Source organism: Embiotoca jacksoni, unplaced genomic scaffold (genome assembly GCF_022577435.1).
Source record: "Embiotoca jacksoni isolate LCO1_2020_lvr unplaced genomic scaffold, fEmbJac1.0.p SCAF_15, whole genome shotgun sequence".
In the NCBI taxonomy this organism is placed as follows: Eukaryota; Metazoa; Chordata; class Actinopteri; family Embiotocidae; genus Embiotoca; species Embiotoca jacksoni.
In genome coordinates, this window is record NW_027185285.1 from 11,021,086 (window position 1) to 11,039,101 (window position 18,016).

At 36.0% G+C, this 18,016-nt stretch overlaps 1 protein-coding gene across 4 annotated transcripts in view; it reads left to right on the forward strand.

Moving 5' to 3' along the window:
* Positions 1–18,016, forward strand: part of LOC138198243 (interferon-induced very large GTPase 1-like) — a 28,250-nt gene that overhangs the window by 2,906 nt on the left and 7,328 nt on the right. Inside the window, exons 1-5 of one of the 4 annotated variants that reach the window (XM_069149553.1) lie at positions 722–1,268; positions 1,743–1,840; positions 1,974–2,549; positions 13,918–13,977; positions 15,786–15,845. In XM_069149553.1, coding sequence (XP_069005654.1) covers positions 1,759–1,840; positions 1,974–2,549; positions 13,918–13,977; positions 15,786–15,845 — 778 coding nt within the window. In that variant the 5' untranslated portion in view covers positions 722–1,268; positions 1,743–1,758. Of the gene's footprint in view, positions 1–721; positions 1,841–1,973; positions 2,550–13,917; positions 13,978–15,785; positions 15,846–18,016 lie in introns of those variants that run through there. The other 3 variants (XM_069149554.1, XM_069149552.1, XM_069149555.1) reach the window with 3 other exon arrangements.

Consider the following 18,016-nt stretch of genomic DNA (forward strand, 5'->3'; position numbering starts at 1 on the left):
CCCGCCCAACCACCTGCCCCCTCGACCCCATCCCATCTCACATTCTCCAGTCTATTGTTCCAGACCTTCTTCCTTTTCTCACCCATCTCATCAACACTTCTCTGTCAACTGGCTGTTTCCCGAACTCTCTGAAGGAGGCGAGAGTGAACCCTCTCCTGAAGAAACCCACCCTCAACCCGGCTGAAGTAAACAACTACAGACCCGTCTCTCTTCTTCCCTTTCTTTCCAAAACTCTCTAATGAGCTATCTTCAATCAACTCTCCTCCTATCTTCACCATAATAACCTTCTTGACCCTCACCAGTCTGGTTTCAACAGACCACTCAACAGAGACGGTCCTCCTTGCTGTTTCTGAGCAGCTTCACACTGCCAGAGCAGCCTCTCTGTCCTCTGTCCTGATCCTTCTGGACCTTTCTGCTGCATTTGACACAGTGAACCACCAGATCCTTCTTTCCTCCCTTCAGGACCTCGGTGTCTCAGGCTCTGCTCTCTCCCTGTTCTCATTCTACCTCAACGACCGCACCTACCGGGTAACTTGGAGAGGATCTGTGTCTGAACCTTGTCCTCTCACTACTGGTGTCCCTCAAGGCTCCGTCCTGGGTCCCCTCCTCTTCTCTCTGTACACCAACTCTCGGCTCTGTCATTCACTCGCATGGCTTTTCCTACCATAGCTATGCTGATGACATCCAACTAATCCTTTCTTTTCCCCGATCTGAAACACAGGTAGCAGCATGAATCTCTGCCTGTCTGACTGACATCTCTCAGTGGATGTCCTCACACCACCTGAAAATTAACTTCGACAAGACTGAACTGCTCTTCCCTCCAGGGAAAGACTCTCCCACCATCGACCTGACTACTACCATGGACAACTCTGTGTTATCCCCGACCCTGACTGCAAGGAACCTTGGAGACACTCGACAGTCAACTCTCTCTTACTGCCAACATCACTACAATGACACGTTCCTGTAGATACATGCTGCACAACATCAGGAGAATACGTCCCCTTCTCACTCAGAAGGCGTCACAGGTTCTGGTCCAGGCTCTGGTCATCTCACGTCTAAACTATTGTAACTCCCTCCTGGCAGGTCTACCTGTTAGTGCCATCCGACCTCAGCAGCTCATCCAGAATGCCGCAGCTCGACTGGTCTTTAACCTCCTAAATTCACTCCCACTACTCCGCTCCTCCTCCGCTCCCTTCACTGGTTACCAGTAGCCGCCCGCATCCGTTTCAAAACATTGGTACTTGCGTACCGCGCTGTGAACATATCAGGTCCAGTATACATCCAGGACATGGTCCAACCTTACATCCCAGCCCGCTCCCTCTGCTCAGCATCTACCAATCAGCTTGTTGCTCCTCACTGAGCTAAACACTCTACAAAATCATGACTGTTTGCTGTCCTGGCTCCTAAATGGTGGAATGAGCTCCCCAATGATATCAGGACAGCAGAAAGTCTATACATCTTCCGCCGCAAACTAAAAACACACCTCTTCTGACTTTACCTTGAACAGTAGAACTTTGGTAGTGCTTAAAATGGCACTTACTGATAGCACTTTGCAGTTTGGCTTTCTTGAAGAAATTGTATTTTCTTGATTCTTGTTGTTCTGGGTTTGTACACTCATGGTTGAAATGCACTTATTGTAAGTCGAATTGGACAAAAGCGTCAGCTAAATGTAATGTAATGTAATTTGCAGTATTGAAATATTGTTTCATTTTTGTGAATTACTTTGTTTTATGACTGAAAAGATGAAGAGCCGATAAGATGGAGTTTGATCCAGTAGAAGACCCCCATGAACCTCAACACTCAGTCACCAAGTCAGCTTCAGCTGCAAGCAATAACACAGGTAATATTTTAATTAGGAACAACAACATGGATTTTATGGATTATATTTCAGTTGTTCATTTCTGCAAACTCTGCACCACTTTAACATTGACATTTTAATGTTTAATCTACTGATGTTGTTTTGTTTGTTTCAGTGATCCCTGAGCTCACGCTTTTGTTAACTGGTGACAGAAATTCCATAGAGATCGGAACAAAAAACATCTTACTTGACCATGACGACCAAACAAATGTGGAACAATTTTCAGCCAAACTGTATGATTTGTGTGGTCGGCACATCTCTGTCATTAACATGCTTGGTCTTCCAAACATTGACAGAGTCCCATTAAATCAGGGAATTCATGCCTTTCTCTTACTGGTACCATATGGACAGCACAACAGTCATTACAAATCAAGAGTGCAGTGGTTAGAAAAAACTTTTGGGAGAGGATTTCTCTCCTATTTAATGACAGTTGTAACTCATGAGTCAAATGAAAAATGTGAAGGTGCCCTGGCAGACCTGAAAGCTAATAGCAGTTTTGCTGAAAAAAGATACCACACATGTACAAGAACTATGACGGATGAAAAAGAGATCGTATCTCTGTTGGAAAAAATTGACGTCATGGTCTCTGAAAACAATGACCAGAGCTACAGCAGACTGACGTGTGTTCAAAATAAAGATCAGAAAGAACACCTGGACCACAACTCCTACAAAGAAGAAAGTGTTGGGACAGGTGAGATTATAATTTTGTAACTTTCCTGGCAAAACTTAACAGCAAAACAGCAAAACTTAACAGACAAAACATATTCAACAAAAATTACCTTGTGATTCATTAACAAACACAATATAGTTAAAACACCTTAAACAAACTAATGCTTTAATTGATAATACAAAAAGTATGAATCAAACAAATACACATCATATTCTAATAGACCGTACTTAAGAAAGAAATGTACCATGTCTTATAAGTATAAAAAAACAAAAACATCTCATGACTTCTGTCACAATTTTACTTTCATCATTGTATTGAGGATCTTCTCACAAATGTTTTGAGTAATTTGCCCTCTACAACAGCAGTTGGCGCTGTGACTCAATTTAATGTACTTCTGCCCAGACCCGTGTAAAATACATCTCAAATAGTATTTTTCTATTTGGCTTACGTTGACTTGATAAAACCACTAACCACAGATGAACATTATGCTCAATGATGAAAAAAACCTATAAATCAGTTAAATACCTTAATTGTTACATACCTCCTGTGGTTCAGCAAACAAATAGACTAAGATCTTTCAAATTCGTTCATTCTGACCTGAAAGGGGTGACATTGTGTCTTTGCAAGAAATGAATTTAAGAAAGAAAAGTTAGATATTAATTTGATATATTGAATATATTGCAAGATTCTCAGTCAATTTACTGTTATTTTTTAAAACCTGCAGAAGAAGAAATAGAGGTTTCAACTGAAGTCACATCTGGACCATCTGAGACCAAGGGCAAAGGTAAGATGTTAATTAAGAATTGAATTGTGCAGCAACACATAACCCAATTATTTTTAACCATTTTCTACATTGTTTAACTACTGAAGCGATGAAATTACACGTAAGTCATAACAGTGAAATTAAATAATATATTTTAAATTTGATATTCTTCAGTATAGTAGCCCCATTTTGCTTTGATAACAGCTTCGCACACTCTTCATTCTTTGGACGAACTAAATAAGCTCATCACCTGGAGCTTTTCCAACAGTCTTGAAGGAGGTCCCACATGTGCTGAGAGACACCCATGTCTACCCTCATGGGAAACCCCAACCTTGTCCTATGTGAAAACCATCGGATTACACTTGAAACCACTGGGATTATATGTGAAAATTGATGTGGAACCAATGTGTATTTCCCTGCTAAACACATACAGTTATCAATGGGAAACCCGTTGGATTACACGTGAAACCCTGTTAAACTCAAGAGTAGTGAACTCAAATGCAGACACGCTATGAAGGCAGGAAAGCAGTTCATTGTGTTTACTACAAAACAGAGCAGATTAATCGGATGAAGAGGTAATGAGGAAGACACTGAAAACCTGCTGACTATCACAAACACAGAGACAAGGAGAGAGAGGGCGAGCTGCTCTGATGGAGACCTGAGGTTACTGCAGGTCAGATAATGTTCCAGTGGCAGATAGATAGATAGATAGATAGATAGATAGATAGATAGATAGATAGATAGATAGATAGATAGATAGATAGATAGATAGATAGATAGATAGATAGATAGATAGATAGATAGATAGATAGATAGATAGATAGATAGATAGATAGATAGATAGATAGATAGATAGATACTTTATTAATCCCTCAGAGGGAAATTTGTATTAGATGGAACAAACTCAGAGGTATGTGAAACCCATGAGATTACATGGAAAACACACGTATGTTCCCATATGAAACACATACCTTTACCTGTGAAACGCATGAGACTACATGTCAAATTCATGAGATTACATTTTAAAACCATCAAACTGTGACACAATAAAATAAAACGAATACGTGATACGAATCAAGTTTCATTAACTTGATTCATTAACAAACACAATATAGTTAAAACACCTTAAACAAACTAATGCTTTCATTGAGAATACAGAAAGTATGAATCAAACAAATACACATCATATTCTAATAGACTGTACTTAAGAAAGAAATGTACCATGTCTTATAAATATAAAAAAAAAAAACATCTCATGACTTCTGGCACAATTTTACTTTCATCATTGTAATGAGGATCTTCTCGCAAATGTTTTGAGTAATTTGCCCTCTACAACAGCAGGCGGCGTTGTGACTGAATTTAATGTACTTCTGCCCAGACCCGTGTAAATACATCTCAAATAGTATTTTTCTATTTGGCTTACATTGACAAATGACCTATTCTGTTATTTATTATTTTTTTTATAAGGACTTGATAAAACCACTATCCACAGATGAACATTATGCTCAATGAAAAAAAAAACTATTAAACAGTTAAATACCTTAATTGTTACATACCTCCTGTGGTTCAGCAAACAAAAAGACTAAGATCTTTCAAATTCGTTCATTCTGACCTGAAAGGAGGTGATATTGTGTCTTTGCAAGAAATAAATTTAAGAAAGAAAAGTTAGATATTAATTTGATATATTGAATATATTGCAAGATTCTCAGTCAATTTACTGTTATTTTTTAAAACCTGCAGAAGAAGAAATAGAGATTTCAACTGAAGTCACGTCTGGACCATCTGAAACCAAGGGCAAAGGTAAGATGTTAATTAAGAATTGAATTGTGCAGCAACACATAACCCAAATATTTTGACCATTTTCTACATTGTTTAACTACTGAAGCGATAAAATTACACGTAAGGAACAACATAGTGAAAGTAAATAATATATTTTAAATTTGATATTCTTCAGTATCGTAGCCCGATTTTGCTTTGGTAACAGCTTCGCACACTCTTCATTCTTTGGACGAACTAAATAAGCTCATCACCTGGAGCTTTTCCAACAATCTTGAAGGAGGTCCCACATGTGCTGAGAGACACCCATGTCTACTCTCATGGGAAACCCCAACCTTGTCCTGTGTGAAAACCATGGGATTACACATGAAAACAATGGGATTATACGTGAAAATTGATGTGGAACCAATGTGTATTCCCCTGTGAAACACATACAGTTATCAATGGGAAACCCGTTGGATTACATGCGAAACCCTGTTAAACTCAAGAGTAGTGAACTCAAATGCAGACACGCTATGAAGGCAGGAAAGCAGTTCACTGTGTTTACTACAAAACAGAGCAGATTAATCGGATGAAGAGGTAATGAGGAAGACTCTGAAAACCTGCTGACTATCACAAACACAGAGAAAAGGAGAGAGAGGGCGAGCTGCTCTGATGGAGACCTGAGGTTACTGCAGGTCAGATAATGTTCCAGTGATAGATAGATAGATAGATAGATAGATAGATAGATAGATAGATAGATAGATAGATAGATAGATAGATAGATAGATAGATAGATAGATAGATAGATAGATAGATAGATAGATAGATACTTTATTAATCCCTCAGAGGGAAATTTTTATTAGATGTAACAAATTCAGAATTAAGTGAAACCCATGAGATTACATGTAAAACACACGTATATTCCCATTTGAAACACACGCCTTTACCTGTGAAACGCATGAGACTACATGTCAAATTCATGAGATTACATTTTAAAACCATCAAACCGTGACAAAATAAAATAAAACGAATACGTGATACGAATCAAGTTTCATTAACTTGATTCATTAACAAACACTATATAGTTAAAACACCTTAAACAATCTAATGCTTTTATTGAGAATACAAAAAGTATGAATCAAACAAATACACATCATATTCTAATAGACCGTACTTAAGAAAGTAATGTACCATGTCTTATAAACAAAAACAAAAAAAAACATCTCATGACTTCTGTCACAATTTTACTTTCATCATTGTAATGAGGATCTTCTCGCAAATGTTTTGAGTAATTTGCCCTCTACAACAGCAGGCGGCGTTGTGACTGAATTTAATGTACCTCTGCCCGAACCCGTGTAAATACATCTCAAATAGTAGTTTTCTATTTGTCTTACATTGACAAATGACCTATTCTGTTATTTATTATTTTTTTATAAGGACTTGATAAAACCACTAACCACAGATGAACATTATACTCAATGAAAAATAAAACTATTAAACAGTTAAATACCTTAATTGTTACATACCTCCTGTGGTTCAGCAAACAAAAAGACTAAGATCTTTCAAATTCTTTCATTCTGACCTGAAAGGAGGTGATATTGTGTCTTTGCAAGAAATAAATTTAAGAAAGAAAAGTTAGATATTAATTTTATATATTGAATATATTGCAAGATTCTCAGTCAATTTACTGTTATTTTTTAAAACCTGCAGAAGAAGAAATAGAGATTTCAACTGAAGTCACGTCTGGACCATCTGAAACCAAGGGCAAAGGTAAGATGTTAATTAAGAATTGAATTGTGCAGCAACACATAACCCAATTATTTTGACCATTTTCTACATTGTTTAACTACTGAAGCGATGAAATAACACGTAAAGAATACATAGTGAAAGTAAATAAAATATTTTAAATTTGATATTTTTCAGTATCGTAGCCCGATTTTGCTTTGGTAACAGCTTCGCACACTCTTCATTCTTTGGACGAACTAAATAAGCTCATCACCTGGAGCTTTTCCAACAGTCTTGAAGGAGGTCCCACATGTGCTGAGAGACACCCATGTCTACCCTCATGGGAAACCCCAACCTTGTCCTATGTGAAAACCATCGGATTACACTTGAAACCACTGGGATTATATGTGAAAATTGATGTGGAACCAATGTGTATTTCCCTGCTAAACACATACAGTTATCAATGGGAAACCCGTTGGATTACACGTGAAACCCTGTTAAACTCAAGAGTAGTGAACTCAAATGCAGACACGCTATGAAGGCAGGAAAGCAGTTCATTGTGTTTACTACAAAACAGAGCAGATTAATCGGATGAAGAGGTAATGAGGAAGACACTGAAAACCTGCTGACTATCACAAACACAGAGACAAGGAGAGAGAGGGCGAGCTGCTCTGATGGAGACCTGAGGTTACTGCAGGTCAGATAATGTTCCAGTGGCAGATAGATAGATAGATAGATAGATAGATAGATAGATAGATAGATAGATAGATAGATAGATAGATAGATAGATAGATAGATAGATAGATAGATAGATAGATAGATAGATAGATAGATAGATAGATAGATAGATAGATAGATAGATACTTTATTAATCCCTCAGAGGGAAATTTGTATTAGATGGAACAAACTCAGAGGTATGTGAAACCCATGAGATTACATGGAAAACACACGTATGTTCCCATATGAAACACATACCTTTACCTGTGAAACGCATGAGACTACATGTCAAATTCATGAGATTACATTTTAAAACCATCAAACTGTGACACAATAAAATAAAACGAATACGTGATACGAATCAAGTTTCATTAACTTGATTCATTAACAAACACAATATAGTTAAAACACCTTAAACAAACTAATGCTTTCATTGAGAATACAGAAAGTATGAATCAAACAAATACACATCATATTCTAATAGACTGTACTTAAGAAAGAAATGTACCATGTCTTATAAATATAAAAAAAAAAAACATCTCATGACTTCTGGCACAATTTTACTTTCATCATTGTAATGAGGATCTTCTCGCAAATGTTTTGAGTAATTTGCCCTCTACAACAGCAGGCGGCGTTGTGACTGAATTTAATGTACTTCTGCCCAGACCCGTGTAAATACATCTCAAATAGTATTTTTCTATTTGGCTTACATTGACAAATGACCTATTCTGTTATTTATTATTTTTTTTATAAGGACTTGATAAAACCACTATCCACAGATGAACATTATGCTCAATGAAAAAAAAAACTATTAAACAGTTAAATACCTTAATTGTTACATACCTCCTGTGGTTCAGCAAACAAAAAGACTAAGATCTTTCAAATTCGTTCATTCTGACCTGAAAGGAGGTGATATTGTGTCTTTGCAAGAAATAAATTTAAGAAAGAAAAGTTAGATATTAATTTGATATATTGAATATATTGCAAGATTCTCAGTCAATTTACTGTTATTTTTTAAAACCTGCAGAAGAAGAAATAGAGATTTCAACTGAAGTCACGTCTGGACCATCTGAAACCAAGGGCAAAGGTAAGATGTTAATTAAGAATTGAATTGTGCAGCAACACATAACCCAAATATTTTGACCATTTTCTACATTGTTTAACTACTGAAGCGATAAAATTACACGTAAGGAACAACATAGTGAAAGTAAATAATATATTTTAAATTTGATATTCTTCAGTATCGTAGCCCGATTTTGCTTTGGTAACAGCTTCGCACACTCTTCATTCTTTGGACGAACTAAATAAGCTCATCACCTGGAGCTTTTCCAACAATCTTGAAGGAGGTCCCACATGTGCTGAGAGACACCCATGTCTACTCTCATGGGAAACCCCAACCTTGTCCTGTGTGAAAACCATGGGATTACACATGAAAACAATGGGATTATACGTGAAAATTGATGTGGAACCAATGTGTATTCCCCTGTGAAACACATACAGTTATCAATGGGAAACCCGTTGGATTACATGCGAAACCCTGTTAAACTCAAGAGTAGTGAACTCAAATGCAGACACGCTATGAAGGCAGGAAAGCAGTTCACTGTGTTTACTACAAAACAGAGCAGATTAATCGGATGAAGAGGTAATGAGGAAGACTCTGAAAACCTGCTGACTATCACAAACACAGAGAAAAGGAGAGAGAGGGCGAGCTGCTCTGATGGAGACCTGAGGTTACTGCAGGTCAGATAATGTTCCAGTGATAGATAGATAGATAGATAGATAGATAGATAGATAGATAGATAGATAGATAGATAGATAGATAGATAGATAGATAGATAGATAGATAGATAGATAGATAGATAGATAGATAGATAGATAGATAGATAGATAGATAGATAGATAGATAGATAGATAGATAGATAGATAGATAGATAGATACTTTATTAATCCCTCAGAGGGAAATTTTTATTAGATGTAACAAATTCAGAATTAAGTGAAACCCATGAGATTACATGTAAAACACACGTATATTCCCATTTGAAACACACGCCTTTACCTGTGAAACGCATGAGACTACATGTCAAATTCATGAGATTACATTTTAAAACCATCAAACCGTGACAAAATAAAATAAAACGAATACGTGATACGAATCAAGTTTCATTAACTTGATTCATTAACAAACACTATATAGTTAAAACACCTTAAACAATCTAATGCTTTTATTGAGAATACAAAAAGTATGAATCAAACAAATACACATCATATTCTAATAGACCGTACTTAAGAAAGTAATGTACCATGTCTTATAAACAAAAACAAAAAAAAACATCTCATGACTTCTGTCACAATTTTACTTTCATCATTGTAATGAGGATCTTCTCGCAAATGTTTTGAGTAATTTGCCCTCTACAACAGCAGGCGGCGTTGTGACTGAATTTAATGTACCTCTGCCCGAACCCGTGTAAATACATCTCAAATAGTAGTTTTCTATTTGTCTTACATTGACAAATGACCTATTCTGTTATTTATTATTTTTTTATAAGGACTTGATAAAACCACTAACCACAGATGAACATTATACTCAATGAAAAATAAAACTATTAAACAGTTAAATACCTTAATTGTTACATACCTCCTGTGGTTCAGCAAACAAAAAGACTAAGATCTTTCAAATTCTTTCATTCTGACCTGAAAGGAGGTGATATTGTGTCTTTGCAAGAAATAAATTTAAGAAAGAAAAGTTAGATATTAATTTTATATATTGAATATATTGCAAGATTCTCAGTCAATTTACTGTTATTTTTTAAAACCTGCAGAAGAAGAAATAGAGATTTCAACTGAAGTCACGTCTGGACCATCTGAAACCAAGGGCAAAGGTAAGATGTTAATTAAGAATTGAATTGTGCAGCAACACATAACCCAATTATTTTGACCATTTTCTTTATTGTTTAACTACTGAAGCGATGAAATAACACGTAAAGAATACATAGTGAAAGTAAATAAAATATTTTAAATTTGATATTTTTCAGTATCGTAGCCCGATTTTGCTTTGGTAACAGCTTCGCACACTCTTCATTCTTTGGACGAACTAAATAAGCTCATCACCTGGAGCTTTTCCAACAGTCTTGAAGGAGGTCCCACATGTGCTGAGAGACACCCATGTCTACCCTCATGGGAAACCCCAACCTTGTCCTATGTGAAAACCATCGGATTACACTTGAAACCACTGGGATTATATGTGAAAATTGATGTGGAACCAATGTGTATTTCCCTGCTAAACACATACAGTTATCAATGGGAAACCCGTTGGATTACACGTGAAACCCTGTTAAACTCAAGAGTAGTGAACTCAAATGCAGACACGCTATGAAGGCAGGAAAGCAGTTCATTGTGTTTACTACAAAACAGAGCAGATTAATCGGATGAAGAGGTAATGAGGAAGACACTGAAAACCTGCTGACTATCACAAACACAGAGACAAGGAGAGAGAGGGCGAGCTGCTCTGATGGAGACCTGAGGTTACTGCAGGTCAGATAATGTTCCAGTGGCAGATAGATAGATAGATAGATAGATAGATAGATAGATAGATAGATAGATAGATAGATAGATAGATAGATAGATAGATAGATAGATAGATAGATAGATAGATAGATAGATAGATAGATAGATAGATAGATAGATAGATAGATAGATAGATAGATAGATAGATAGATAGATAGATAGATAGATAGATAGATAGATAGATAGATAGATACTTTATTAATCCCTCAGAGTGAAATTTGTATTAGATGGAACAAACTCAAAGGTATGTGAAACCCATGAGATTACATGGAAAACACACGTATGTTCCCATATGAAACACATACCTTTACCTGTGAAACGCATGAGACTACATGTCAAATTCATGAGATTACATTTTAAAACCATCAAACTGTGACACAATAAAATAAAACGAATACGTGATACGAATCAAGTTTCATTAACTTGATTCATTAACAAACACAATATAGTTAAAACACCTTAAACAAACTAATGCTTTCATTGAGAATACAGAAAGTATGAATCAAACAAATACACATCATATTCTAATAGACTGTACTTAAGAAAGAAATGTACCATGTCTTATAAATATAAAAAAAAAAAACATCTCATGACTTCTGGCACAATTTTACTTTCATCATTGTAATGAGGATCTTCTCGCAAATGTTTTGAGTAATTTGCCCTCTACAACAGCAGGCGGCGTTGTGACTGAATTTAATGTACTTCTGCCCAGACCCGTGTAAATACATCTCAAATAGTATTTTTCTATTTGGCTTACATTGACAAATGACCTATTCTGTTATTTATTATTTTTTTTATAAGGACTTGATAAAACCACTATCCACAGATGAACATTATGCTCAATGAAAAAAAAAACTATTAAACAGTTAAATACCTTAATTGTTACATACCTCCTGTGGTTCAGCAAACAAAAAGACTAAGATCTTTCAAATTCGTTCATTCTGACCTGAAAGGAGGTGATATTGTGTCTTTGCAAGAAATAAATTTAAGAAAGAAAAGTTAGATATTAATTTGATATATTGAATATATTGCAAGATTCTCAGTCAATTTACTGTTATTTTTTAAAACCTGCAGAAGAAGAAATAGAGATTTCAACTGAAGTCACGTCTGGACCATCTGAAACCAAGGGCAAAGGTAAGATGTTAATTAAGAATTGAATTGTGCAGCAACACATAACCCAAATATTTTGACCATTTTCTACATTGTTTAACTACTGAAGCGATAAAATTACACGTAAGGAACAACATAGTGAAAGTAAATAATATATTTTAAATTTGATATTCTTCAGTATCGTAGCCCGATTTTGCTTTGGTAACAGCTTCGCACACTCTTCATTCTTTGGACGAACTAAATAAGCTCATCACCTGGAGCTTTTCCAACAATCTTGAAGGAGGTCCCACATGTGCTGAGAGACACCCATGTCTACTCTCATGGGAAACCCCAACCTTGTCCTGTGTGAAAACCATGGGATTACACATGAAAACAATGGGATTATACGTGAAAATTGATGTGGAACCAATGTGTATTCCCCTGTGAAACACATACAGTTATCAATGGGAAACCCGTTGGATTACATGCGAAACCCTGTTAAACTCAAGAGTAGTGAACTCAAATGCAGACACGCTATGAAGGCAGGAAAGCAGTTCACTGTGTTTACTACAAAACAGAGCAGATTAATCGGATGAAGAGGTAATGAGGAAGACGCTGAAAACCTGCTGACTATCACAAACACAGAGAAAAGGAGAGAGAGGGCGAGCTGCTCTGATGGAGACCTGAGGTTACTGCAGGTCAGATAATGTTCCAGTGATAGATAGATAGATAGATAGATAGATAGATAGATAGATAGATAGATAGATAGATAGATAGATAGATAGATAGATAGATAGATAGATAGATAGATAGATAGATAGATAGATAGATAGATAGATAGATAGATAGATAGATAGATAGATAGATAGATAGATAGATAGATAGATAGATACTTTATTAATCCCTCAGAGGGAAATTTTTATTAGATGTAACAAATTCAGAATTAAGTGAAACCCATGAGATTACAGGTAAAACACACGTATATTCCCATTTGAAACACACGCCTTTACCTGTGAAACGCATGAGACTACATGTCAAATTCATGAGATTACATTTTAAAACCATCAAACTGTGACAAAATAAAATAAAACAAAAACGTGATACGAATCAAGTTTCATTAACTTGATTCATTAACAAACACAATATAGTTAAAACACCTTAAACAATCTAATGCTTTTATTGAGAATACAAAAAGTATGAATCAAACAAATACACATCATATTCTAATAGACCGTACTTAAGAAAGTAATGTACCATGTCTTATAAACAAAAACAAAAAAAAACATCTCATGACTTCTGTCACAATTTTACTTTCATCATTGTAATGAGGATCTTCTCGCAAATGTTTTGAGTAATTTGCCCTCTACAACAGCAGGCGGCGTTGTGACTGAATTTAATGTACCTCTGCCCGAACCCGTGTAAAAACATCTCAAATAGTAGTTTTCTATTTGTCTTACATTGACAAATGACCTATTCTGTTATTTATTATTTTTTTATAAGGACTTGATAAAACCACTAACCACAGATGAACATTATGCTCAATGAAAAATAAAACTATTAAACAGTTAAATACCTTAATTGTTACATACCTCCTGTGGTTCAGCAAACAAAAAGACTAAGATCTTTCAAATTCGTTCATTCTGACCTGAAAGGAGGTGATATTGTGTCTTTGCAAGAAATAAATTTAAGAAAGAAAAGTTAGATATTAATTTTATATATTGAATATATTGCAAGATTCTCAGTCAATTTACTGTTATTTTTTAAAACCTGCAGAAGAAGAAATAGATATTTCAACTGAAGTCACGTCTGGACCATCTGAAACCAAGGGCAAAGGTAAGATGTTAATTAAGAATTGAATTGTGCAGCAACACATAACCCAATTATTTTGACCATTTTCTACATTGTTTAACTACTGAAGCGATGAAATAACACGTAAGGAATACATAGTGAAAGTAAATAATATATTTTAAATTTGATATTTTTCAGTATAGTAGCCCGATTTTGCTTTGATAACAGCTTCGCACACTCTTCATTCTTTGGAGGAACTAAATAAGCTCATCACCTGGAGCTTTTCCAACAATCTTGAAGGAGGACACCCATGTCTATTCTCATGGGAAACCCCAACCTTGTCCTATGTGAAAACCATCGGATTACGCATGAAATCAATGGGATTATACGTGAAAACTGATATGGAACCAATGTGTATTCCCCTGTGAAACACATACAGTTATCAATGGGAAACCCGTTGGATTACATGCGAAACCCTGTTAAACTCTAGAGTAGTGAGCTCAAATGCAGACACACTATGAAGGCAGGAAAGCAGTTCACTGCGTTTACTACAAAACAGAGCAGATTAATCGGATGAAAAGGTAATGAGGAAGACACTGAAAACCTGCTGACTATCACAAACACAGAGAAAAGGAGAGAGAGGGCGAGCTGCTCTGATGGAGACCTGAGGTTACTGCAGGTCAGATAATGTTCCAGTGGCAGATAGATAGATAGATAGATAGATAGATAGATAGATAGATAGATAGATAGATAGATAGATAGATAGATAGATAGATAGATAGATAGATGGATAGATGGATGGATGGATGGATGGACGGAGGACGGACGGACGGACGGACAGATAGACAGACAGACAGACAGATAGATAGATAGATAGATAGATAGATAGATAGATAGATAGATAGATAGAAAGATAGATAGATAGATAGATAGATAGATAGATAGATAGATAGATAGATAGATAGATAGATACTTTAGTAATCCCTCAGAGGGAAATTTTTATTAGATGTAACAAACTCAGAATTAAGTGAAACCCATGAGATTACATGTAAAACACACGTATATTCCCATTTGAAACACACGCCTTTACCTGTGAAACGCATGAGACTACATGTCAAATTCATGAGATTACATTTTAAAACCATCAAACCGTGACAAAATAAAATAAAACGAATACGTGATACGAATCAAGTTTCATTAACTTGATTCATTAACAAACACAATATAATTAAAACACCTTAAATAAACTAATGCTTTTCTTGAGAATACAAAAAGTATGAATAAAACAAACACACATCATATTCTAATAGACCGTACTTAAGAAAGAAATGTACCATGTCTTATAAATATAAAAAAACAAAAACATCTCATGACTTCTGTCACAATTTTACTTTCATCATTGTAATGAGGATCTTCTCGCAAATGTTTTGAGTAATTTGCCCTCTACAACAGCAGGCGGCGTTGTGACTGAATTTAATGTACCTCTGCCCGAACCCGTGTAAATACATCTCAAATAATAGTTTTCTATTTGGCTTACATTGACAAATGACCTATTCTGTTATTTATTATTTTTTTATAAGGACTTGATAAAACCACTAACCACAGATGAACATTATGCTCAATGAAAAAAAAAACTATTAAACAGTTAAATACCTTAATTGTTACATACCTCCTGTGGTTCAGCAAACAAAAAGACTAAGATCTTTCAAATTCGTTCATTCTGACCTGAAAGGAGGTGATATTGTGTCTTTGCAAGAAATAAATTTAAGAAAGAAAAGTTAGATATTAATTTGATATATTGAATATATTGCAAGATTCTCAGTCAATTTACTGTTATTTTTTAAAACCTGCAGAAGAAGAAATAGAGATTTCAACTGAAGTCACGTCTGGACCATCTGAAACCAAGTGCAAAGGTAAGATGTTAATTAAGAATTGAATTGTGCAGCAACACATAACCCAATTATTTTGACCATTTTCTACATTGTTTAACTACTGAAGCGATGAAATAACACGTAAGGAATACATAGTGAAAGTAAATAATACATTTTAAATTTGATATTTTTCAGCATAGTAGCCCGATTTTGCTTTGATAACAGCTTCGCACACTCTTCATTCTTTGGAGGAACTAAATAAGCTCATCACCTGGAGCTTTTCCAACAATCTTGAAGGAGGACACCCATGTCTATTCTCATGGGAAACCCCAACCTTGTCCTATGTGAAAACCATCGGATTACGCATGAAATCAATGGGATTATACGTGAAAACTGATATGGAACCAATGTGTATTCCCCTGTGAAACACATACAGTTATCAATGGGAAACCCGTTGGATTACATGCGAAACCCTGTTAAGCTCTAGAGTAGTGAGCTCAAATGCAGACACACTATGAAGGCAGGAAAGCAGTTCACTGTGTTTACTACAAAACAGAGCAGATTAATCAGATGAAGAGGTAATGAGAATATTATGGAACCTTTGTGTTTGTCATTGGAGCACCGAATGGCGTGAAAGCTCCATTGAAATGTAAGGAATTATTATTATTCCGCGTTATTATTATTATGCTACGTAAACAACTGCTCTCCAAAACTCATGAAAGCGAGTTGGCGTGGCAAAATGTTAAAAGTAAGTTGTTAAAAGAAGTTGTTTTCGTCAACTGGTGGTGTGGCGGCCATTTTGAGGGTCTCAATGGCTGTAAATGTTGTGTACATGGACGGACCTTCTCCAAACTTTACAGGTATGATAACAGTCCGGGCCTGAACACATGTGCATGGTAATTTTTGGTCATAGTGATAGTGCCCCCTGGTGGCAACAGGAAATGTCACTTTTTAAACCTTCACATGCTATGTCGAGCTGGTTGATCAGATCCATGTCAAATCAGGTCTGAATAGTGTTAAGATGTTGATAATGATATATCGAGAAGTGAATGCGTTTTTGTCGAAGGGCGTCGTCATAGCAATGCATCAAACTTTTACGTTCCGCCATGACACAGGAAGTTGACGTTGACGGTCAAAAGATGCTTGAAACCTCCATCACACATCCATCCAGCGTGGTGAGACAATACATCTGATATGTGTTGTGCGAGTGGATGTATCCAAATGGCTTGCTAGCGCCCCCGGCACCTAGTTTCACCGACATGCACAAAATTCGGTGGAAATGTGTATCACATGGTGATGTACAAGAAAGTCTCCTGGCACCATGACCTCAACTTAACAGGAAGTCCACCATTTTGAATTTAGTCGCCATTTTTGTCGATTTCCACCTGTTGTATTTTAACGAACTCCTACTACAGATTTTGTCGGACCAATTTGCATTTTGTCTGTCCTGTCTTAACACCTGGGAGATGAAAAGTTATCAAAAGAATTTGTTTTCGGCGAACGGTGTGCCCGTGTATGGAACAATATGTACATATTCTGATCTTCCTCAAACATTTCATGTTTGATAACAGTCCCGCCCTGAAGACACCTGTATGGTAATATTTGCTCAGTCATAACGCCCCCAGCTGGCAACTGGAAAATAAATATTTCATACTTTCCCGTCCTTCATCGAGGTAGTTGATCACATCAACATCAAATCAGGTCAGAATAACCTTAAAACATTGATGATGATATATTGAGAAGTCAGCTTTTTTGCGAAAGGGAGTCGCCAGGGTGATGCGGCAAAGTTAGATTTTTCACCTAGACACAGGAAGTTGATGTATAAGGTCCAGGAATGCTTCAAACCTCATGAAACTTTGCACATAAATCAGACATGTTAACCTCCACGGACCCGCTGGCTCATCAACATTTAGCATACGAGGGTTTGCATATCACTGCTTGTTGCTCATGTTATTGTACTTGTTGAGAATATGTTGGTGAAAAGTTGCAGTATTTGTGACACATTACATGTGATGACATGTTTTCCACATAGTACCACATATAACAACGTGGGGAAAAATCTTCCCACATAGTTTTCCCATGTTATATTTTGCTACATAACGTGTCCTACATGTGATCACGTGTCTCATGTGGAAAACATGGCTCGTGATTTTGTTTATGGGTTAGTTGAGCGGTTCTTGCCATAATATGAATATGGATTAGTACAGTAGTTG